The 23841-nt window shown below is 42.1% G+C and overlaps 1 protein-coding gene across 1 annotated transcript; it reads right to left on the minus strand.

Annotated features, from left to right (window-relative positions):
- Window positions 1–18876: 18876 nt before the first annotated feature.
- RPL34 (ribosomal protein L34) lies at window positions 18877–23518 on the minus strand. Its single transcript, XM_068975233.1, has 5 exons — window positions 23501–23518; window positions 22447–22520; window positions 22265–22364; window positions 21656–21759; window positions 18877–18998 (listed from the first exon to the last, which is right to left on the minus strand). Exons 2-5 carry the CDS (start codon window positions 22509–22511, stop codon window positions 18914–18916), a joined length of 354 nt encoding a protein of 117 aa, XP_068831334.1. The 5' UTR covers window positions 22512–22520; window positions 23501–23518; the 3' UTR covers window positions 18877–18913.
- Between the last annotated feature and the right edge of the window lie 323 nt (window positions 23519–23841).

A 23841-nucleotide genomic window follows, 5' to 3' on the forward strand; every position in this document is an offset into this window, starting at 1 on the left:
AAGTAAACAGAATCTAATTCAGTGGGTGATTATTGTATGTAGATGAAGGAGGACAACAGTTGAAAGAAACAAATGCTTGAAACATCATGTATTAATCTGAGCCAGGAGCCGGGCAGGAGCAATGTCCCTCTGCCTGCCCAGCCACCAGTGCTGCTGTTTTTCAATAAAATCAGAGTTGATGGATTAAAAAAACACATTTTGTATAGCAGAGCCTATCATTTTAAGCTACATATAAAAGCAAAAATGACTAATTCTTGCTGCACACAATCAAATCCATCCTTAAAGGAGGAAAGGAGCATAAAGCGTATCTACCAAGATTTTCATACTTAACATAAAAACTTTTAATAAAAAAGCCTTAAAGTCAGGAATGGCTCAGCCAGTCAAAAGAGAAGGTAAACCCTACAAATAAGTTTTATCTTTTGGTGGAGCTTTTTTGGCTGCACAGTGTGCAGAAGCTTAGTATTCCAGCCAGGGATCTAACTCACGCCCCAGCAGTGGAAGCAGAGTCTTAACCTCTGGACCACCAGAGGAAGAGTCCACAAATAAGTTTTTAACTAAATTCTAAACAAACCAGATAATATCAAGGCTATTAATACTGCTAACTTCAGTTTATTTAAATATACACTAGAGAGGAAATTAGTAACTTTTTAAAAATCAGAGAATAATATACAATTTTATCCTTGATTTATTTCCAAAGATATTTTACAGTTTAGATGACAGTCTCTTGAACTATGCTCTTCCCTTCTGGGTTTTGTATAAGCATGAGATTGTTTGTTTCCCCAGCTCAGTGTTTATTGAGTGATAACTCTATGCCAGGCACTGTGTGAATCACTATTATGTATCATGATCTATACAAACTCTTTCCAACGCAATACGAAATTGCAGATTTTTCACTATTCCTGTCATTTCTTTTAAACTTGGAAAATTAGTAAGTAAAACATAGGTAACGTGTTACATACATGTCTATGTAACAACAGAAACACATATGGAAATATTTTCCTTCATCCTGCTCCTGCTAAGTTGCTTCAGTCGTGTCTGACTCTTCGCGACCCCATGGACTACAGCCTGCCAGACTCCTCTGTCCATGGGATATTTTCTGGCAAGAACACTGGAGTGGGTTGCCATTTCCTTCTCCAGGGGATCTTCCTGACCTGTTTCTCCGGCATTGCATTTACTGCTGGGCCACCAGGGAAGCCCCCTCTCTTCATCAGCGCTCTTCTTTTAGTTCTCCTTCCAGAGGTAGTGAGGATCCTGGGATTCGTTTCGGAATGCACAGTTGAAATAAACATACTCAGGGTCAAAGAATAAGGATCCCCATCCTTGTTTCCTTTTTTTTTTTTTTTTTTTTTTGGCCACCCTAAGCTGCTGGTGGGCTTCCCCAGTGGTTCAGCGGTAAAGAATCCATCAGCAGTTCAGGAGACACAGGAAACCTGGGTTCAGTCTCTGCATCAGGAAGATATTCTGGACAAGGAAATAGCAACCCACTCCAGTATTCTTGCCTGGAAAATACCATGAACAGAGGAGCAAAGAGTTGGACATAACTGAGCACGTATGCACGCAGTACTTTGTAACGTGAGATATTCCTTCCAAGGTAAAGGATAGTTACTGCATCTGACTTCTCCTTCCATCAAGTTGCATATGCTTAGGGAACCACTTAGGATTTAGGAGGAAACATATACCTCATTTAGTCATGCTATTCCAGTCTATTTAGTGAGTAGTCCAATAAGCTGCTTGTTTTAAGTAAGACCCAGAACAAGCAGAGACTATGCAACAGGTCCAGCCTGCCAGTTTGCTAAACTGCTCTGTTACTTGAGCCTTATGACTCAGCAGATCCAATATCATTTATGATATTGGATTTATGATGCCTGTGGCAGGTAGAGATGCTCTATGAATTTTTTGACAAGCCCCTTGAGGTGAATCACAGCATGAAGACCTAGAGTTTTAGAGCAAATCTCTGTCATCCTTAGCAGGTAAATAATTTCCTTTGAGAAATAGCTCTGGCTCACCACTGGGTCTTAGTGGAGGCTGAACTATTAATCAAGGGCAACAAGTCCCCATGAAACCTGAACCAGCCACCCCCTATTTGGCATTGTCTGACGCACAGAGTTGGACACGACTGAAGCGATTTAGCAGCAGCAACAGCAGCAGCAGACCTTAGTTCAGTTCAGTCACTCAGTCGTGTCTGACTCTTTGTGACCCTATGGACTGCAGCACGCCAGGCTTCCCTGTCCATCACCAACTCCTGGAGCTTGCTCAAACTCATATCCAGGGAGTTTGTGATGCCATCCAACCATCACATCCTCTGTCGTCCCCTTCTCTTCCTGCCTTCAATCTTTCCCAGCATCAGGGTCTATTCTAAAGAGTCAATTCTTCTCATCAGGTGGCCAAAGTGTTGGAGCTTCAGCTTTAGCATCAGTTCTTCCAATGAATATTCAGGACTGGTCTCCTTTAGGATGGATTGGTTGGATCTCCTTGCAGTCCAAGGGACTCTCAAGAGTCTTCTCCAACACCACAGTTCAAAAGCATCAACTCTTTGATGCTCAACTTTCTTTATGGTCCATCTCTCACATCCATATATGACTACTGGAAAAACCATAGCTGTGACTAGATGGACATTTGTCAGCCAAGTAATGTCTCTGCTTTTTAATATGCTGTCTAGGTTGGTCATAACTTTTCTTCCAAGGAGCAAGCATCTTTTAATTTCATGGCTGAAGTCACCATCTGCAGTGATTTTGGAGCCCACAAAATAAAGTCTGACACTGTTTCCACTGTTTCCCCATCTGTTTCCCATGAAGTGATGGGACCAGATGCCATGATCTTCGTATTCTGAGTGTTGAGCTTTAAGTCAACTTTTTCACTCTCCTCTTTCACTTTCATCAAGAGTCTGTTTAGTTCTTCACTCTCTGCCATAAAAGTGGTATCATCTGCATATCTGAGGTTATTGATATTTCTCCCAGCTATCTTGATTCCAGCTTGTGCTTCTTCCAGTCCAACATTTCGCATGATGTACTCTGCATATAAGTTAAATAAGCAAGGTGACAATATACAGTCTTGATGGACTCCTTTCCCGATTTGGAACCAATCTGTTGTTCCATGACCAGTTCTAACTGTTGCTTCTTGACCTGCATACAGATTTCTCAGGAGGCAGGTCAGGTGATCTGGTATTCCCACCTCTTTAAGAATTTTCCACAGTTTATTGTGATCCACACAGTGAAAGGCTTTGACATAGTCAATAAAGCAAAGAGGTTGTTTTTCTGGAACTCTCTTGCCTTTTCAATGATCCAACAGATACTGGCAATTTGATCTCTGATTCCTCTGCCTTTTCTAAATTCAGCTTGAACATCTGGAAGTTCACGGTTCACATACTGTTGAAGCCTGGCTTGGGGAATTTTGACTCACTGGTAGTGGCTAATCATTTGGTAAATGTATGTCTTAAGGGAACTAAAATGAATACAACTGGAAAGGTGTTGAGGAGGTATTGAAGAGAGGCATATGGATAAACCTCTCTGTATCAGCATGAAGTATGAAAATATTTGTACCCCATGTGAATTTCCACAAAATAGCCATCTATGTAGAGAAAGAATTTTAGGTGGATGAGATGACCCTTCCTGTGGACTTTAGTCATCTTCTTTCCCTAGTCACTCCTGTCCTTGTCCTGCAGGTCCACAAACAAAGGGCCACGGTAGCAGAGATGGAAGTTATGCATGGACTTCACTCATCAAGGCTGATCCGGCTAGAGCCACTGCTGAGCGCCCCAACTGCCAACAGCAGAAATCAGCAGTGGGCGCACAGTCTGGCATGGTTCTCCAGGAGGATGAGCCACCCACTTGGTAGCAGGTTAATTACACAGGAACACTTCCAGTAGCACTTAGTTCTTACTGAAATAGATGTTTACACTGGATACAACTTTTCGATCCTTGCCCACAGTGCCTCTACCAAAATCACTACTGTGTGGACTTGAGGAATGCCTTAATCAGTATCATGATAGCCCACACAGCACTGCTTCTAGCCAAGAAACCTGTTTGACAGCAAATGAATTGCGGTGATTGGTTCATGTTACAGAATTCACTAGTCTCATTGAGTGCACCGTCGCCTTGAAGCAGCTCTGTGAAATGGTGGAACTGGCCTTTTGAAAACTCAGTTATGCTTCCAGATTAATGTCAACACCTTCTAGGGCTAGGACAGTGTCTTCTGAGATGCAGCATGTGCTGTAAATCAGTGCTCAGTGTATGATGCCTCTTCTCTTAGAGCCGAGATTCACCAGCCCAGGAATCAAGTGTCAAAGGTGGGAATGACTCCACTCACTGTTACTTCTAGTCATGTACTAGTAAAATTTTTGGTTCCTATTTCCTACAACTTTAGGCTTTGCTGGTCTACAAAGTTTCGTGCCAAGGGAGGAATATTTCCACCAAGGGACAATTCAATGGTTCCATTAAACAGGGTCAATGTGTTTTTCAGCACTGAATTCCTTGGATCTCTCACAGTGTTGGCACATAGTGTGTGTGTGTGTGTGTGTGTGTGTGTGTGTGTGTGTGTGTGTATGCGTTAGTCATTCAGTCATGTTCGACTCTGCAACCCCACAGACTGTAGCCAGCCAGACTGCTCTGTCCTTGGAATTCTCCAGGCAAGAATACTGGAATGGGTTGCATTCCCTTCTGCAGGGCATCTTTCCAACCCAAGGATTGAACCCAGTTCTCCCACATCACAGGCAGATTACCATCTGAGCCACCAGGGAAGCCCATAGTAGGACTCATTGAATATTAGTTGAATGAATCAACAAACAAGCAAAGCCTTGGCTCCTCTATCTCTTTTGATCCTTCAGTGCGTCATCTTAACAATGGTGCTTGATTAATGTTTCTTTAGCTTGTCCTCTCCTCTCCAGCTTCCCCACCATTTAATAGTCCAGGCCCACGTTGCCTCCTGCTCCATTTCTCTCAACTTTGCAGGCAGGGTGCTCTTTCTAAGAAACTGAACACATTTCAAAAGCACCCATTAAGACTCCAGCCTTACTGCTAACTAGAGAAGTAAGTTGGATCAGAAGCAAAATTTGGTTTGTTTTTATTCTTTACTATCACCTTTCTTTTCTATCTCATAGCTTCTTTCCATAGTTTAATACCTATGTTGTGGAAATTGTGAGTATACTCTTAAAGCATCTGCCTACTCCTTAGGAGAGGTGGGAACCAATGAGGGCAAGCAATAGTGCTGGTCATAATAAAGTTCACATTATTCATTCTTCAGGCATTCGTGGAGCATGTAGCAGAGACAGCACTATTCTGTGCAATGAGGGGTGCCTGATTCCTACCCCCAAGAAACTGGCATTATAATCAAGGGAGAAACACATACCCAATTAACGGCAGTGGTGTCTGAGAAGGGCATGCTTACTGGAGGTTTGCTTTGAGAATCCTGGAGGGAGTCATTATCTCAGGGAGGAAAATGCAGGCTTACCAAGGAGTTCACATTTGAGCCGAGCATCGAAGTAGGAGTTGGATTCTTTTAAGGATCAGGAAAAAGCTTTTCAGGAACAAGGACCAGCCTGAGACATGAAAGAAAGGTGAGAGAGTACACAGGAAGATGAGTGGTTGTATACGACAGAAAGTAAAGGAAGAATGGTTGGGGATACTGCTCAAAAGGGAAGGATAAAGCTGGATTGTAGAGGGGTTCTCAGGATGCATTTAAATTTTATTACATAGGCAGTTACAAAACCACTGAAGCTATGGCTTCATGTTGATGTTTGATAGAAACCAACACAATACTGTAAAGCAATCATCCTTCAGTTAAAAATGAATGAATTAAATTAATTTAAAAAAGAAAAAAAATTGAAGGATAATTTTTTAAATTGAAATAGTCCATTGTGTGTTTGAAAGATAGATGAAACAGCAGAAAGATGTGAAGCACAGAGACCTTTCAGGACCTTCATGGGGAGTCTAGGCTGGGAGATGATGAGTGTGTGATAGACTGGGGAGTGGAGAGAGCAGGTAGATTGGTGGTGATGGAAAGATTAAAAAGCATCTTTCACAGATAAAATCAGCCAAATTTGGTCAACAAATAAATACGAGGCTTGGTAAAAATGAACTGTGTAATAATGGCCCAGGCAACTCTGCAGCTTTGTCCAAGAGCTGGACCAAACAGGAAGGTTTTCCTGGAGCAGGAGGAGGAGCCTGGCGGAATGGCAGGTGTCATGCAGCGCTTACATGGATACACGTCGGAGCGCTTCCCCCAGGGACTTTGATTATAGGTGCATTCTCTGCCCATCACCCCCAGCCCACACAGAGGCCCCTCAGAGAGAGATGCAGGGAGCAGGAGGCGGAGGGCCTGCCATCCACTGGTGAGAACTGCTGTTCTAGGAGGACCCTGCAGGGTTGGACCTCAGTAGGGTTGGGAAAGAGGCTAGGTTTAGAGGTCCAGGAGTCTGCAGCGACTGGGTGATATGGGAGCCACACCAGTGCAATGGAGCGGGCAAGGCTTTTGTTTGGAGGGATCACAAATTTCCTTGCTGATATTAGCTATGCGCTCTCTTCCCAAAAAAGTGCCTCCACACATCCACCGAATGTGGCTATAATTATAGGAGGTTCACAGAGTAAAGTTAAAAGAGTGAGAGGGAAGAGAGCCAAAGACGATGCCTAGGGAATCATCCGCATGATTAAGAGGTTATTACAAAGTGGATACAGCAAGATCAAAGGGTCCAGGGAGAGAAGGAGCAGAGAAAACTCAGGAGGGCCAGTCTCCAGCAAATCACATAGAGTGAAACTGAGCAGAAGCCACTGGGTTTGACCATTGGGCATTGGTAACTTTTGACCAGTGAGTATTTTGTTGAGTGTACAATATTATGGTGGCTTGAGTAGGGATCTGACGCCATGACTAGGCACAGTCCTAGAATATGGTATCATGATCAAGGTTTGGTGAATTAATTTGTTAATTTCAGTACTATGGTGGCAGGAGAAGCCAGACTGCAGAGGAAAGAAGTGAATGGGAATTAAAAAAAAAAAAAGTAGTGAATCAATATAGAGTCTATCCCTCCCAGTACAGCTGGGTCTGAAGGGAGGAGGAAGTGGTAGCAGAGAGGGGTTTTCAAGGATGGTGAGAACTTGGGCACATTTGTATAAGATGGGGGAAAGAAAATTGTGGACAGGGAGGGACTGAAGGAGAGGGGGTTAAGTAACAGAACAATATTAGGGCCTTGGTAAGAGTGTGTGGAGGGAGCCCACCAGGGGTGAAGCTTACCTTGGGAAAGATTTGAACCATCTAAAGAAAGAGAGCGGCAAGAAGGTTAGTGGTATAAGGAAGTCAGTCAACACTTAGTGTCCTGTTGAGCTGTCATATGTAAACAATCCAATAGGTATTATTGATTCCACTTTTCCAGGTGAGGAAACTGAGGTTTATAGAGATTGAAAACATACTAAACCTGACATAGTTAGAAAGTAGCCCTGGCTACCTGACTACAAAGCCCACGCGTTTATGTACATTAAAGTTTAAAGGTGCCAAAGAGGGCAAGGGAGCTCCAGAAGTTCACACCTAGAGGTTTGCATACTTTCAGATATTATTAGACAACCTGGAGTGAGTGTTGGGTTGAGGAGAGAGGTAAAGACTTTGAGATAGCCAGTGTGAAGAGTGGATTACTGTGTAACATAGGGATCAGATTTTTAAGAACTAAATAATTAATATATAGAATTAATTAGATATATATGGGCTTCCCTGGCGGTTCAGACAGTAAAGAATCTGCCTGCAATGCGGGAGACCCTAGTTCCATCCCTGATTTAGGAAGATCCCCTGGAGAAGGGAATGGCTGTAGCCACTCCAGTATTCTTGCCTGGAGAATTCCATGGATAGAGGAGCCTGATGGGCTACAGTCCATGGGGTGGCAAAGAGTCAGACTTGACTGAGTGACTTTCACTCACTTGCTCAGTGATGGTAGTCAGTTCAGTCAATTCAGTCACTCAGTTGTGTCCGATTCTTTGCGACCCCATGAATTGCAGCATGCCAGGCCTCCCTGTCCATCACCAACTCCCGGAGTTCACTCAGACTCACATCCATCGAGTCCATGATGCCATCCAGCCATCTCATTCTCTGTCATCCCCTTCTCCTCCTGCCCCCAATCCCTCCCAGCATCAGAGTCTTTTCCAGTGAATCAACTCTTCACATGAGGTGGCCAAAGCATTCGAATTTCAGCTTTAGCATCATTCCTTCCAAAGAAATCCCAGGGCTGATCTCCTTCAGAATGGACTGGTTGGATCTCCTTGCAGTCCAAGGGACTCTCAAGAGTCTTCTCCAGCACCACAGTTCAAAAGCATCAATTCTTCGGTGCTTAGCCTTCTTCACAGTCCAACTCTCACATCCATACATGACCACTGGAAAAACCATAGCCTTGACTAGACGGAGTAGTACTCTTCAATTATTTGTAATATAAGTTATATATATGTGTGTGTGTGTACATATATATATATATATATATATATATATATATATAGGAGAAGGCGATGGCACCCCACTCCAGTACTCTTGCCTGGAAAATCCCATGGACAGAGGAGCCTGGTGGGCTGCAGTCCATGGGGTTGCTAGGAGTCGGACACAACTGAGCAACTTCACTTTCACTTTTCACTTTCATGCATTGGAGAAGGAAATGGCAACCCACTCCAGTGTTCTTGCCTGGAGAATCCCAGGGAAAGGGGAGCCTGGTGGGCTGCCGTCTATGGGGTCGCACAGAGTCGGACACGACTGAAGCGACTCAGAATATATATATATACACACGCATTCATTTTACTCTAAATTTATTGAAGGAAAATGATTGTAAATCTGTACATTTTTTTAGCTTTCCTGCAAAGCTGTTGCAATTCAACTCAAGAACCATTTTTCTGACAGCTGCCCAGTGTAATTCCTTTCTGTGGCCACAGCAGGGCAGAAGTTCTCTTTTATAAAAATCACAGTCCTTTATGGTTTTAACTTCACCCAAATGTATTTTCGATACTTTGAGATTTATAAAACAATATTCACTGGCATAATGAAAAGGCAAGCTTATTTAAAAGAAATTGCCTCAATGCTGCAATCAAATAAGTGCAATGAGATATTACACAAGTGGAAGAGGCTGCTTCTCACACAGTCAAGCCTATCTTTAAAATGAAAATGGTTTACTCTTTCAATGATGAAAGAAAAATCTTGTGAAAGCAGTATTTTCAGATGAGTTAAATAGCAAACCCAGGATATTTACTTTTATATTTGGTTGCTTTGCAAATCATACAGACTTATAAAAGCGAGAACAGAAATGTGTATTTGTCTGGCAAGTTTTAGTTATTAAATCCTAAAAAAGGGGAAATTTCTAGTTAAGCTTTGAAAAGTAAACTTAATAGAATTCATTTTCAATATAGAAATTTTTAAAGAATAAATAGCAACAGTGGCCTCCAGCACCTTCGTCCAGATGATTCCTGCTTGTTTTTTTTTTTTCCAAAGAAGATCACCTGTTCAGAGTTATAAAATTCAGAGTACAAAGGATTAAAAACATGAAAATCAAATGCCATCTCCCACTTATCCTCTCCTTCCTGTCCCCATCCTTTTTTCCCTGAGAGTAATCACTATTAGTAAATTCTTGTGATGAAGAATATTTTCCAAGGAATGTTTGACCCCACGATTAGGAACGGCATTTAAAGCAAGAGACTTTAATCTTTTCAAAAGAATGCGAACCAGAATGCAGATCACTATTTAGTTGCACATGTGAAATGTGCCAGTGGCCTGAGAGCCAAAGGCCGCCACCCCCGCCCACACATTTCAGAGTGGAGGAGAAATCAAAGCGCCTTCTCACCTCCAGAAACGATCTTTCCAGAGGTGAGCTATTTGGGGGACATTTGAACAGCAGCTGCTCCTGCTGTCTGCCAGAAGCCCGGAGAAAAGAGGGTTGTCAGTTCGGTCCTTTTAGGCACTGAAACCAATTTAACAAAACGAAACAATTCTAGCTTGGAAATGACAAGGGACTCTGGAAGACATTGATTTATCCATGTTTGCACACAGTGAAGAGCAAAGTATGCTTTATATATACCAAATAAAATATCAAACTTTTTAAGAATGTTGTAAAATATTTCCATATGTACATTATATCAAAGTACTTACCCCCCTCCCCAAGTTTGGTTGAAAGGAAATACCCAGAGCATTAGGCCCATCAGAATAGATGTCTCCAGTTGTGGTTTTCAGATGCCCTAACGTGCTTCTGCCCAGAACTAATCAAATACAGCTTGGCACTTTCAGGCGGGGTATGGGTATAATTTCTTAAAAAGAGAGAGAGGAAAAAAAAAAATCTTTCTGGGTAAAACATGATAGAAGAGGATATCACTTGCCTTTTCGGTCTATTTCCAAAGTTATCACTTGTCTTTAATCATTCCAAATGAGAAGACTCCATAGTGACCATCTTCATGCACTGTGTTTGTGCCTCCGTAAATATATGAGAAGGCAGCTTTGGGACCAGAAGCAGGAAAACATCATGTGTTCTGTGGTGTGGATAACACAGGATATTTCACTGAACCTCTGAAGTTATAGTATCTTCATTTTATCAGTGAGGGGACTAAGACTTAAGAGAGAGGAAGACACTTGTTCAAAGTCACCTAACTGGTGAAAGATCGATTTAAGATTTAAAGCCACATCCATCTAACACCAAATTGTACACAGTTGACCCTTGAACAACACAGGGGGTTGTAAAACATCTGAGCGTGACTTAGAGTCAGTTGTCAGTATCTGCGGTTTTATATCTGTAGATCCTGTAGTACTGTAGTTTCTATATTTTAAAAAATCCATAAATAAGTGGACCTGCGCAGTTTAAACCTGTGTTGTTCAGCGTCAGCTGTCCTTTCTACCATAACTTGGGAAAGGCTGGTCCAAGATCCATCTCTGTGAGGATCAACTAGGCGATCTTGGTACAATGCAGGTTCTTGGCCCGATCTTTGGAGATTCTGATTGAGGAAGTCTTAGATGGGGCTCAGGAAACTGCATTTAAGACATCTCCCCAGGGACTTCTCTGGAGATCCAGTGGTTAAGACTCTGCACTTGCACCACAAGGGGCGAGGGTTCAGTCCCTGAGATGGAACTAAGATATCGCATCCTGCATGCTGAGCAGTATGGCCAAAATAAATAACTAAATAACAAAAAAAAATCTCCCCCAGCAGATTCTTGGAGGCACTATGTGAAGACAGCCACGGGCTGACAGAAGTAGATAGTAGATTTATATGGCCACAAGCCGAGAAATGTCAAGGACTGCCAGCAACAACCAGGAGCTAGGAAGAGTTCTATGCAGAGTCTCAGAGGGAGCAGAACCCAGCCAAGACTTTGATTTCAGTTTGCTAGCTTCAAAATTACGAGACAGTAAATTCTGGTTCTTTTTTTTTTAAACAAAACTAACACACAGAAACTCCCCAGCAGATTCTTAAGTGAATCTAGACTGTCTACACGGCAATGCACAGAAAGGGAAGTTTCCTATGACAATCCTCCTTCAGGCCCCTGACGTCTCTTTGTAAAGAGCTAGTGATCTCAGCTTGCTTTGACCATGACCATATTAGCTTTGTATTTATATTTAATAGTTTGTGTGATCCTTGACTCCTAGCAGGTTGAACTACTAGCTTCACTTGCTTGAAATTCCTTGAGCGGAAGTCAGTCTTTCAACCCACTGACAGAAATTTTGAAGCTAAAATGTAAATAGTTCTAGAGGGAACATACTAACTCATGTTCACACATGAACATTAGCAGATGTGTTCTGAGATCAGTTTTTTTTTTAATTGTTGTATAGTTGGTTTACAACGTTGTGCTAGTTTCTGCCGTACAACAAAGTGAATGAGCTATATACGTTAGTCACTCAGTCATGTCTGCCTCTTTCAGACCCCATGGACTGTAGCTTGCCAGTCTCCTCTGTCTATGAAATTCTCCAGGCAAGAAAACTGGAATGGGTAGCCATTCCCTTCTCCAATGGGATCTTCCCAATCCAGGGATCAAACCCAAGTCTCCTGCATTGCAGGCAGATTCTTTACCATCTGAGCCACCAGGGAAGCCAGTATCAGCTATAGGTGTATATATATATCCCTTCCTTTTGGGACCTTCCTCCCAGTCCCTAGATGAATGACCCCCACCTATCTAGGTCATCACAGAGCACCAAGCTGAGCGTCCTGCACTATACATGAAAAGATTCTCAACATCACTAATTACTACAGAAATGAGGTTAGGTTTTGAAGAGAGGTGGAAAGGGACCCAGAACTAATGTTTGTTAATTCCCTGCTAGATACCAAGTTCTTTATAACTTTTGGAAGTGGAGTATTTTTATACTCATTGGTGACTCACACAGTAAAGAATCTGTCTGCATTGCAGGAGACCCGGGTTCGATCCCTGATTTAGGAAGATCCCGCTGGAGAAGGGTATGGCTACCCATTCCAGTTTTCTTGCCTGGGAAATTCTATTGACAAGAGCATCCTGGAGGGCTACAGTCCTCAGGGTCGCAAAGAATCGGACACAACTGAGCGACTAACACTTGAAGACTCATAAAGCAGAGACTCAGAGAATTTAAGCAGCTTCTCAAGTTCACATAACAACACTAGTGGAAACTATGAAATTTTGTCAAATAGTCCAAGCCACACACCTGCATGCGTGGAAAGAGGGGTAAGGGAAACAAATGAGAGACTCCAGAAACTCTTCCCAGGGTAAACACTGGCTTAGTGCCTGCACACAACCAGTGCAGAGTTAATATTTGTTGAATGAATTGATGTCAGTTCTTCATGCCATCAAAGAGAACTCTCTAAACACCAGTGTACTGAAAACACTTTGGAGTCTCTTAATTGCCAGAGTAATTCTCTAACTTGCTCAGAAAGCAAAGCGCTTAGAAATCATGGTGCTCTTTTCAGAACATGATCAGTTTATACATTAAGCCACAAATTAACTTATTGTTAATCAGATTTTGTGAAAACAATATCCAGAATAGAAGATTTAAGAAAAAATATAAACCAATACATTCACCCATACGTTTACAGTTTTGTCTAAAAATTGTGAAGCTTCCCTTGCAAAAGTTTAAAACTTTATTCATTGCTATTTCTTTTTTCCAAAATGTTAAATTTCTCCAGATAATGTTTGGAAGAGAAATATAATCTCCCTGGTTTGACATAGTGCATTCCCAGAAATTTTAGAATTTATTAAAACGATGCAAAAAAATTTTGTTTATATTCAAATGGTGTTTACCAAGCTTGAGATAATAGTAAGCAGGTTTCTCACCTACACAAAAATCTGATTGGGTACTGGAGAGTCACGTAGGACTCAGGATGGTTTGTTGAGCAGGACTGTCCTGTACATTACAGAATATGTCAATCCTCCGACAAAATGCCTCATAGGTGTCATTCCACTTTGAACCACTGATTTAAACTTATTACCCAAGAATCATAAGTGGCTGAACCAAAAAGCTAAACTACAAGCTCCTGGAAGGCACCATGTTATCATATTCACCCTCGAGCCCCATCCAGTGGCTGAAGCACAGAGGTCATAGGGCTTTGTATCTTTCCCTGACTTACCCACAAGGGAGATGTTTGATATTGGAGCAGGATATCCTGGCCCACATTGGGATGACCTGAATTCAGATATTGGGTTGGCCACAAAGTTTCTTTGTATTTTTTCATGAGGTGTTACAGAAAAACCTGAATGAAATTTTTGGCCAACCCAATAGAACAGGGTTGGGGGGGGGGGGTGACGGCCATTTTAACATCCTCACCGCTTTTATCTCCCCAAATTGTCAAATGAATCATGCTTGAGAGAGAGTCCCTTGAAAGCAAAGTAAAGAGAACAGGGGTTGAAAAAGCAGTGATGCTTTGCTTTATCCGGAGGACAAATGGGTGTTAAGACTCCACACTTCTCTCGTTTGCTTTTTCTTCCTTAGAGACAGAATTGTGGAATTACCAATCAGGAAAAGACTTCCAACATGAAAACATGGTTTAAAATTCCAGAGAGGAAATGTAATGGTAATACAAATCAAGCAGAAGGAAGACTATAAACCTTCCAATTGTTAAAAGAGCTTATTCCTTAAAAAAAAAAAAAAAGGCTGCTGTGTATTCTTACCTTTACTATGTTGGAAATGATATCCTTTGCAATGATTTTAAATTTATAATGAAAATTTTTGGATAATAATCTAAAAACGTGCGAGGGTCTGTATAGCTTTTCAAAATTCTTTACGGAATATACAAGCAAAAAAAAATATTTAAAGGCCATTGAACTGTTTCAGTGGTATAGTGTTGTATAACCAACCACCTTAACATTTAGTGTGATAGAACAATTGTTTTATTTTTTCTCACTGTCCTTTGGGTTGATTAGATTCAACCAGGCAGTCTTCTGCTGGCCTTGCTTGAGGGTTCTCATGTAGTTGGTCAGCTGGCAGCTGTAGCTGGAAGCAGGAGTCATGTAGAGCAGGGAAGGTCCACAATGTACAACTTGCAGGCCACCTGTGACCCAACATCAGTTTTGTAAATAAAACTCTACTGGAACACAGCCATGACCATTCATTTCAGTACTGACCATGGCTGCTTCCACACTCTATTGGTAAAGCTGAGCAGCTGCAACAGAGACGATATGGTTTACAAAGTCTTTACAGAACTTACTGTAAAATGTAGTAAACATTTGGATTTTCTTTAAGACCATTTGTTCGATAGGCATGTTAAGCTGTAAACTTATTTCCAACCAAAGACAGAAAGAGGGAGAGAGAGAAAGAGGGCATAGCCCTGAGGCTATTTGCACAGGCCAAGGAATATAAAAGCTGAGTGAATATCAGGGGAATTGAGTCAATAATTTTGATGCTTTTTCTCCTTAATAGTAGGTTGATACCTAAATTATCTAGGGGATAGCATAATTTAAATATGCTCTGATGCACAGGAGTGTCTTTGCTCCTAACTGAAATAAACAGTTTCGGAAAGCTTTTCCTTCACTGGTCTCACTTAGGAAGGAAAAGGTGTCATAGATCTTTTGACTGTGGGGACAGGTGGACTTAAAGCTATGTGCTAACATGGATGCTCCTTCCCGGTGATTAACAATTTGCTCACACACATTAGATTTACTGAGCTCTAAATATTGAGAATGAATTGCGTTGCATGTGTTATTTTTGTTTTTTTTTTATACAAATTATTTCCTGACTTAGGGCATTTGGACATGTTGGTTCTTACATCTGGAATGTTCTCCCTTCTAGTCACTCAGCTAACATTTTGCTCTGAGCTTAAATGGGACTTCCTCTGAAAAGCCTGGCTTCACTCCCAGTGAGGTTCCTTTCTTACATGGTTTCACAGTGCTGTGTACTTCTTTTTGGTTTTTAGTCTAATGTGTGCAATTAAAAACATATTTTTATCCTCATTTAACCAAGTCCCCCATGTAACCATGAGAACAGGGGAAGAGTTTGCTTGTTGACAATTGTATTAATGTTTACCCAGCAACATTGTTCCTGGAACGTAATTTAGTTTTTCATCAATATTTGTTGAATGAATGAATGAAATCTGAAACAAGTTATAAAGTAATATAAATATATGGAAAAATATTTACATAATCCTTCAAATTAACCAGAAACATTTAAGATTTACTCAAAATTATTGACTAGCTAATATCTTGGAAACCAGAAAGTATCTTTTGATCCAGAATTATTGTGGATATCATCCTTAAAAAAGGAAACTCACAGAGTCCTAACTTTTCTACTCTTGGTTTCAAATAAAGTGTTTTTCATTGTTAAAAGAGATGAAACTTTCAATGTTTCAAGATTTTAAATTCTGTTTTTCTCCATATTCACAGAACTGGATTCAATAAAAGACTCACTGTTATTTATAAAATCAAATTTCAGAATATTTGTAATTTAATTTATTACAAAAAAATTTAAGGGCAAATAATAGTCAAAACATGTACCATATATATAGAGAGCTCCTGGTACCAACAAAATCATACCTAACTTGTGATAATAGACTCTAATTTGAATAATATCCAGTGACTTGCTGGTGATATAAACATCAAGCTCCTTGGAAGGGGAGAAAGAATTTTGTAGCACCTGCTGATTTCCCAGGCGTAAATACTCCTTCCATACCAATCTCAAGGCACCAAACTGACATCACTGAACACAGAGCTGGAAAGAGATGCACACAACTGACTCACACAGCTGGAGTAAGCTGGATCCACACTCCAGTGGTTCTATTGGTAATATTGAATAACTATAGGACTCTTACTGGCAGTAAGTAATCTAACTCCCAGAAAAAATCATAATGTTCAGCTCTGCTTCACAGTCTTACTCCACAGGAACTGTATATGATTTTAATTGATGTGATAAGATAGTTAACAGTTAAAGCTAGACATAGCCCTGACTATTAAAATCCTGGGATCCCAAGTTACAAATCACTAGTGTAAAAACTGTAGGTATGCCATTGGCACTGCTGAAGATAAACTTGATTTATTTATTTAAACATATGGAGACTTTCTGCTTTTAAGGGTGAAAGAACTCCCAACCCCCATCCCAATCCTTCTAATAGAATTTACAAGCAATTCAATGGAAGGAGAAATACTAGACTCTAAAAAGAAACCACTGACTATATTCACATGTCTTTTTAGGAGCCTGTCAAGAGTACTTTAAGTCACACACACAGAACTGGATTTAATAAAAGCTTCATTTTCTTTACAAAATCAAAACCCAGAACAGTGCAGAGTCCATTTTGGTCATTTGCATGGAGTCGATACTATGTTCACACCAGTCTTGGCTCTTCTGTGTCTCCACATCACGAGATGAACTCTGAGTGCTGGTGTGGGAGACTGGGACAGGTGAAAATATGGTCACCAGTCAGGCACAGTTCACGTCCGTCTTGGGGACTGAGTGTTTGTGCTTCCCCCAGGTTCATAAGGACCTCCCAAGTGGCTCAGTGCCGAAGAATCCACGTGCCGATGCAGGAGACGCAGGAGACACAGGTTCAATCCCTGGGTCGGGAAGATCCCCTGGAAAAGGAAACAGCAACCCACTCCAGTATTCTTGGCTGGAGAATCCCACAGGCAGAGGAGCCTGGTGGGCTACCGTCGAGTGTCCCAAACAGCTGAGCACGCACGCAAGCAAAGGCAGAAGGGAGCTTTCTTCCCTCTCCCCTGCCCATCATGTGAAGACGCAAGAAAACAGCCATTGGCCTACTGCGAACAGCGGGGGTCCTCACCAAGAACAATCTGCCAGCACCTTCAATTTGGACTTCCCAGTCTCCAGAAATATGAGAAATCAATGTCTGACGTTTAAGTCACCCAGTGTATGGTAATTTGTTATGGCAGCCTGAGCTAGGAACCTTAGGAAACATCACTGTAACCCTAATAAAGTTGACTAGTGAAGTACTGTACTCCAGTCCAAGTTTATGAATTAAAAAAAAAAGATGGGCATAAATGAAATAGAAATCTGTATAAAAATGCACACGAGTGTTAAAACAGAGAAAACCTGGCAATAGCCCAAATGCTCAAATGAAAGAACTATTGAAATTATGCTACATAGATTTGATGGCATATGTAATCACTTAAATAATTACTTTGAAAGAAATATGCTCACAGAGGTTAAGTGGCGGGAAAGGGTTGAATATTTACACATATAATATGCTTATAATTTTTTCTGGTGGCATTGGGTCTTCATTGCCCTTGAGCCGGCTATCTTTCGCAAGCACCTGGGCTGTCTTTAGTTGCAGAGGGCTCTCTACTTGCCCCTCAGCACGTGGGATCTTGGTTCCCAGACCAGAGATTGAACTGCATCCCCTGCACTGGAAGGTGGATTCTTAATCACTGGACCACCAGGAAGTTCCACAACTTTTAAGATATGAAACTTGGGGATTCCCTGGCAGTCCAGTGGTTAGTTGGCACTGTCACCACCAGGTCTCCAGTTGGATCCCCGATTGGGGAACTAAAATCCCATAAGCTGCACAGCACTGCTAAAAAAAACCAACCAAACAAACAAAAACCTAAATTTAAAAAATAAATAGAAAACAAAATGGGAAGAAAGATACCACACTGTTAAAATGATCATCTGTATACTGAAACTGACCCTGGGAAAAGCCCCTGATGCTGGGAAAGACTGAAGGCAAGAGGAGAGGACAGGATGAGATGGTTGGATGGCATCACCAACTCGACAGACAGGAGTCTGAGCAAGCTCCAGCAATTGGTGAGACAGGGAAGCCTGGTGTGCTGAGGTGCATGGGGTTGCAAAATGTCAGACACGATGGAGTGACTGAATTCAACTGATACTGAAACTGAAGGTGATTTCATTCTGTTTTTCCATACTTTCCAAATTACCTATGTTTTTTTAAGCCTAGTGGACATTTCAAACTTAGAAAAGATTGAACTATCTGAACACCCTTAAAGCGAAGTGGAATTTAAAGACGACTGCTCTTTGGAAGAAAAGCTGACAAATCTAGACACGGTATTAAAAAGCAGGTATTACTTCGCCTACAAAGGTCATATACTCAAAGCTATGGTTTTTCCAGTAGTCATGTATGGATGTGAGAGCTGGGCAATAAAAAAGGCAGTGTGCTGAAGAACTGACGCCTTCAAACTGTGGTGCTGGAGTAGACCCTTGGACAGCAAGATCAGAGCAGTCAATCTTAAAGGAAATCAACCCTGAATATTCACTGGAAGGTCTGATGCTGAAGCTCCAATACTTTGGCACCTGATGCAAAGAGGCAACATTATTTATCAACAGGAACAACATAGCCTCTAGGAGAAAATACATTACAGTCCATATTTTAATGTCATCTAGAGGTACCATCAAAAAATTCCAGCAATCACTGACCTCCAATTATTTTCAGAAAAAGTGATCAACTAAAAATCAGTGTATGTGTGGGGAATCTCCAGTAACCACAGAAACCAAACCTGTACACGAACCAACCACAACAGAAGTTAACAGAATGAGGCGTTTTATTACTCAAAAATGGTTCATTTTTTATTTAGCTTTCTGACTCTGTGCTTGTGCTTTCAATACTTTCACAACGATCTTCTGCTCTTCAATAAGGAAAGCGCGCTTGATCCTAGAAAAGAAAATATTAGTTAAAAAAAAAGTTTCATAAAAAACTGCATAGTATGGGGGTTGAAGAGGGAGGGGATGTATGTATACTTATGGCTGATTCACATGGTTGTATGGCAGAAACCAACACAATATTGTAAAGCAATTATCCCTCGATTAAAAAAATTTTTATACAACCTCATTTCATCACTAGGATTCAAGACTAATGATACTACTACACTCGTCAACATGTCTTAGAACTTCCATTTAGAGAGGAAACTCATGGGAATCTCCTGGTGGTCCAGTGGTTAGGACTCTGGGCTTTCACTGCCAAGGGTCTCGGTTGAGAGAGGAAAGCATTTTATTTATCACTATTATTGCTGCTAAGTTGCTTCAGTCATTTCCGACTCTGTGCGACCCCATAGACGGAAGCCCACCAGGCTCCCCCATCCCTGGGATTCTCAAGGCAAGAACACTGGAGTGGGTTGCCATTTCCTTCTCCAATGCGTGAAAGTGAAAAGTGAAAGTGAAGTCGCTCAGTCGTGTACGACTCTTCGCGACTCCATGGACTGCAGCCTACCAGGCTCCGCTGTCCATGGGATTTTCCAGGCGAGAGTACTGGAGTGGGGTGCCAAAATAGCCAAGTCCTTATTACCATTTGTTAAAGCCACTTCCAGAGATAAAGCACTCATTTAACTCCCACAGAAACCCAGGCCCCACGCGCCCCATTGGTACCCCTGGCTCCCCTCAAAACCCTGGGGTTTCTGACTCCTTCAGATGTCCCAGATGAAATCACACTACAGAAATAGTTGATATCCTTCTGACTCAGAGCAAAACAGACTCCCTCAGTGTCACAGCGAATGCTATGCTTTAAGCTATGCTACAGATCTATACCCAAACCCCCAGAAGCTAGGGCTTCATTTTTAATAAATATGCTCATGGGGTTACACTCAGCAGAGCCCGAGAACCAAAGACCGCTAATAAGCTCCTCTACCTTGAAATTCACGACCCATTCATCCAATGTACCTTTCCAATTTCATTTCTCATTCCCTCTGGAATCTCAATGTGTCAGACTGAACCATGCTCAATCCCTGTCGCCAATACTCTCTTCACCTCTTGTGAAAACTTAACCCAGCATTCAGGTTCCACCTCAAATACTACCCCCAGATTCTCAGGTACTTTAATGTCATTTCCTCTCCAAACTTCAACCATAGTTAAATTTTCCTGTGTAAGTTATATATATTTTGCTTGTATTTGTATCAATGTAACACACCTAACCTCCCCTTACAAATTAACTCTTGAAAAGCAAAGTGAGGTCAGATTTGGTACAGGGACTGAGCCAGATCATTTCACAGAATGAGCTGAATAAACTGAAAGCAAACCATGTCTCTGAACCAATTTATCTTATAAAGACCAACACCTCTCAAATCTTTCCACTTAGGTCTTTGTGTGTGTGTGAAGTTGCTCAGTCGTGTCCAACTCTTTGCAACCCCGTGGCTTAGCTCGCTAAGCTCCTCTGTCCATGGGATTCTCCAGGCAAGAATACCGGAGTGGGTTGCCATTTCCTAGCCAGTGGGGTTAATTAAGAGCAAAAGCCTCAATAAAACCTGGAGTGAATCCTCTTACCAGCTGTGAAACTTTAAGCAACAAGCCTTGGGTTTTCCACAAAAAGTAAGTAAATAAATTGATACCTCCCCTATGGACTTTTGACGGCTTTTCTTTTTAAAACAGGAAAGGCTGCACAGCTCGGCATGCAGGATCTCAGCTCCAAAACCAGGGATGGAATCTGGGCCCCCTGCATTGGGAGCTCTGAGTCTTCTTCCCCAATGGACCAAGTCCCTGACAGTGTTTATCATAAAAACCGCTGAGTAAGTATTATCCTTATACACCCTACTCCTACCTATGCCACTACCTGGAGAAAGGAACGGCAACCCACTCCAGTATTCTTGTCTGGAAAATTCCATGCAAAGAGGAGCCTGATGGGCTACAATCCACAGGGTCGCAAATAGACACAACTGAGCACACACACACGCCACTACCAATCCTCATCCATATCCACAAGACCCAACAATCTCCCAATAACCCCCTTTACCCTCATGAAGCCTTCAGGTTCATGCAGGTACCATTTCCTTAGCCTTAACAACGTAGAGAAACTGTTCCCAGCATGCATCCTTTGTTGAATGCCTTTCCTATCCACACTGGGGCACATTCAGTCTCTGGGACCCCAAAGGTTTCCCTGCCCTGTTCAAACCTCATCAATCCCCATATTTGTAAGAATCAAGCCAAAAACCTGTCCTATAGGGCCCTTCCTGACCTGTGACATTTCTACCTTTCCTAACATCTCCCACAATGCTCTGCTCCAACCACGTTAGAATCATACCCAGCTGTTTTGTTTCTACAATCTTTAGACTTTCCACTCCCCATCATCTACCTAACCTTCTTACCAGATCGGGACTCAACTTTTTAATTTCTACATAGCACAGAGATGTCCAAACACCATACCTAAATTAACTGGAACTAGTATAATTAATATGACTTTTAAATTTGTACAGCACCAATTATCTCCAATCAAGGGAGGACTCTAGAATATGCAACTTTCCTCACTAGTCTAATGATTGGCATGCAGTATCACACAAACACACACACTTGTTTAAGACAGCCCCTCTGGTTTCAGTTACTTACCTGTCGCGGACACATTTAGCACACATGGAACCACCATATGCTCGGCTGACATGTTTCTTTGTTTTAGACAACCTCATGAGAACTTTTGGTCTCACAGCGCGAACCTGCATAAAGAAAATGCTGAGATTATTTTGTGAAGCTTTAACAGAAATTTTCCTTGGTATTTCATGAGCGTGAAGCGTAAACATTAATGATCTACCCGAACAGCATTTCACTCTATTTGTCTTACAGGCTTTAAAAGAAAGCCTAGGTTCTTCAGATTTGGATCATAAGTGGTGGTGAAGTTGCTCAGTCATGTCTGACTCTTTGCGACCCCATGGACTGTAGCCCACCAGGTCTCCTCCGACCATGGAATTTTCCAGGCAAGAATACTGGAGTGGGTTGCCATTTCCTTCTCCAGGGGATCTTCCCAACCCAGGGATCAAACCCAGGTCTCCCACACTGCGGGCAGATGCTTTGCCATCTGAGCCACCAGGGAGCTTGGTGGATCATAAACCCTTAGTAATTCCCCACCCTCCTACTGGCGACCTCTCCTTCACTCACTCCCTTATGGAGGAATTAACGTTCAGAAGTTCAATCCTTGTTACTCATCGCAAAAGGTTCACTTACCCCTCTAAGTCGGCCTGGGCACACACCACATGCAGATTTTGGTGCTTTCCCAACCTTCTTGGTATAAAGGTAAACAATTCGATTACCAGGGGTTCGGGACCTAGGAAGTAAGAGAATAGACAACAGCTCAGCATTCCCCAGAATAAATGACAATACCTGTATTAAATTCTGGAAATACTTACAGCCTGGTTTTGTTAGAGGCTGTATTGTAGGATAGCCTACGACGGTATGTCAGACGCTGCACCATCCTGAATGCCTAAATGGTTAAGAAAAACAAACAAACAAACTCAAACCTTAAAATGGAATCAGAGTTTACACATTATCCATGTATGTTTTTATACAGGATATCCCTGCACTAAGGTATCTTATGAGGATCCCATGTTTTAAAACTGACTGGCCCTCTGTACGGGCAAATTCTGTACCCGCAGATTCAATAAACTGCAGAGCAAAAATATTCAAGGAAAAAAAAAATTTCAGCAAGTTCCAAAGAGCAAACGTTGAATCCGCTGTGTGCTTATAACTATTTACATAGCTGTCCACACTGTATTATGTTTTATAAGCAATCTAGAGATGATTTAAAGTATACGGGAGGATTTTATATTTAGGACTCGAGTACCAGGGATTTTGGAATCCTCCGGGTTCCTGGAATAATCCCTCGAGACACCAATGGACAGCTGTACTTCTCATTTTCCAGTTAATTACCCCAAATAACATATTAACAAAACACACATTACACTGGAACTGTCAGCCGACACGGAACCGGCCGTTTGCCTCTCCAAAACCAAGACAGAAAACTCCAAATTAAAACACTTTTAATTTTCTCTGCTAATAGACTTAGCATTTTGAAATGACCCTGACATGACGCTCGTCGGCCCTCCCAAAGCACAGCTACCGGCGCGGCGTTAAAACGTAGCCCTAACATATGAAAACGTTCCGCGATTTCGCAGTTTCAAGCATCCGAAACACAGCTTATTTGTTTCCGAACGCTGGACTGCGAAGGCGGCAAAGCCAAGGGTGCTGAGCTCCGGCCACTCACTGATCCAAAGCGAAGGTCGGGATCGAAGGATGTCTAAAGCTAAAATCCGAGTAACAGCTCACCACCAACCTTCCTCCGAAGCCCTTACACCTATGCTAAGTAAACAAACTGTGCCTGAGAGATCCTGGCCCCTGCAACTCCCCGGATGGCGGCCGATTGTAAATGCAGTAGCGATAAAGAGAAGAAACAGGCAACCATACCTCTAGGTGCCGTCCCCGGAAGAGGAAGAAGGAAGTCCTTGAGGGGTGAAGGGTCAAATATGACCGCGCATGACAGGAAATAAATCGTTGGAAGAGGCGTGGTGACAAGGACGCCGCCATGTTGTACGGAAGTCTTGTAGCGCCCCTCGGTGGGGGGATTCATAACACCGCCGCGTTTTGCGTCAAGCGACGCGCCTCCCCTCCGTGGGCCGGGTTGTGTTTCAGCCTACCGCTTACCGCAACAGCGACACACAGAGGTCATTTGGGGATCGGTGTAGAAACAAATGATAAAGGAGCTAGCTGCAAAAGGCAGAGGTGGGACAGTTCTGTTCAGTTCAGTC

This window comes from Capricornis sumatraensis, chromosome 7 (assembly GCF_032405125.1).
Source record: "Capricornis sumatraensis isolate serow.1 chromosome 7, serow.2, whole genome shotgun sequence".
NCBI lineage: Eukaryota > Metazoa > Chordata > Mammalia > Artiodactyla > Bovidae > Capricornis > Capricornis sumatraensis.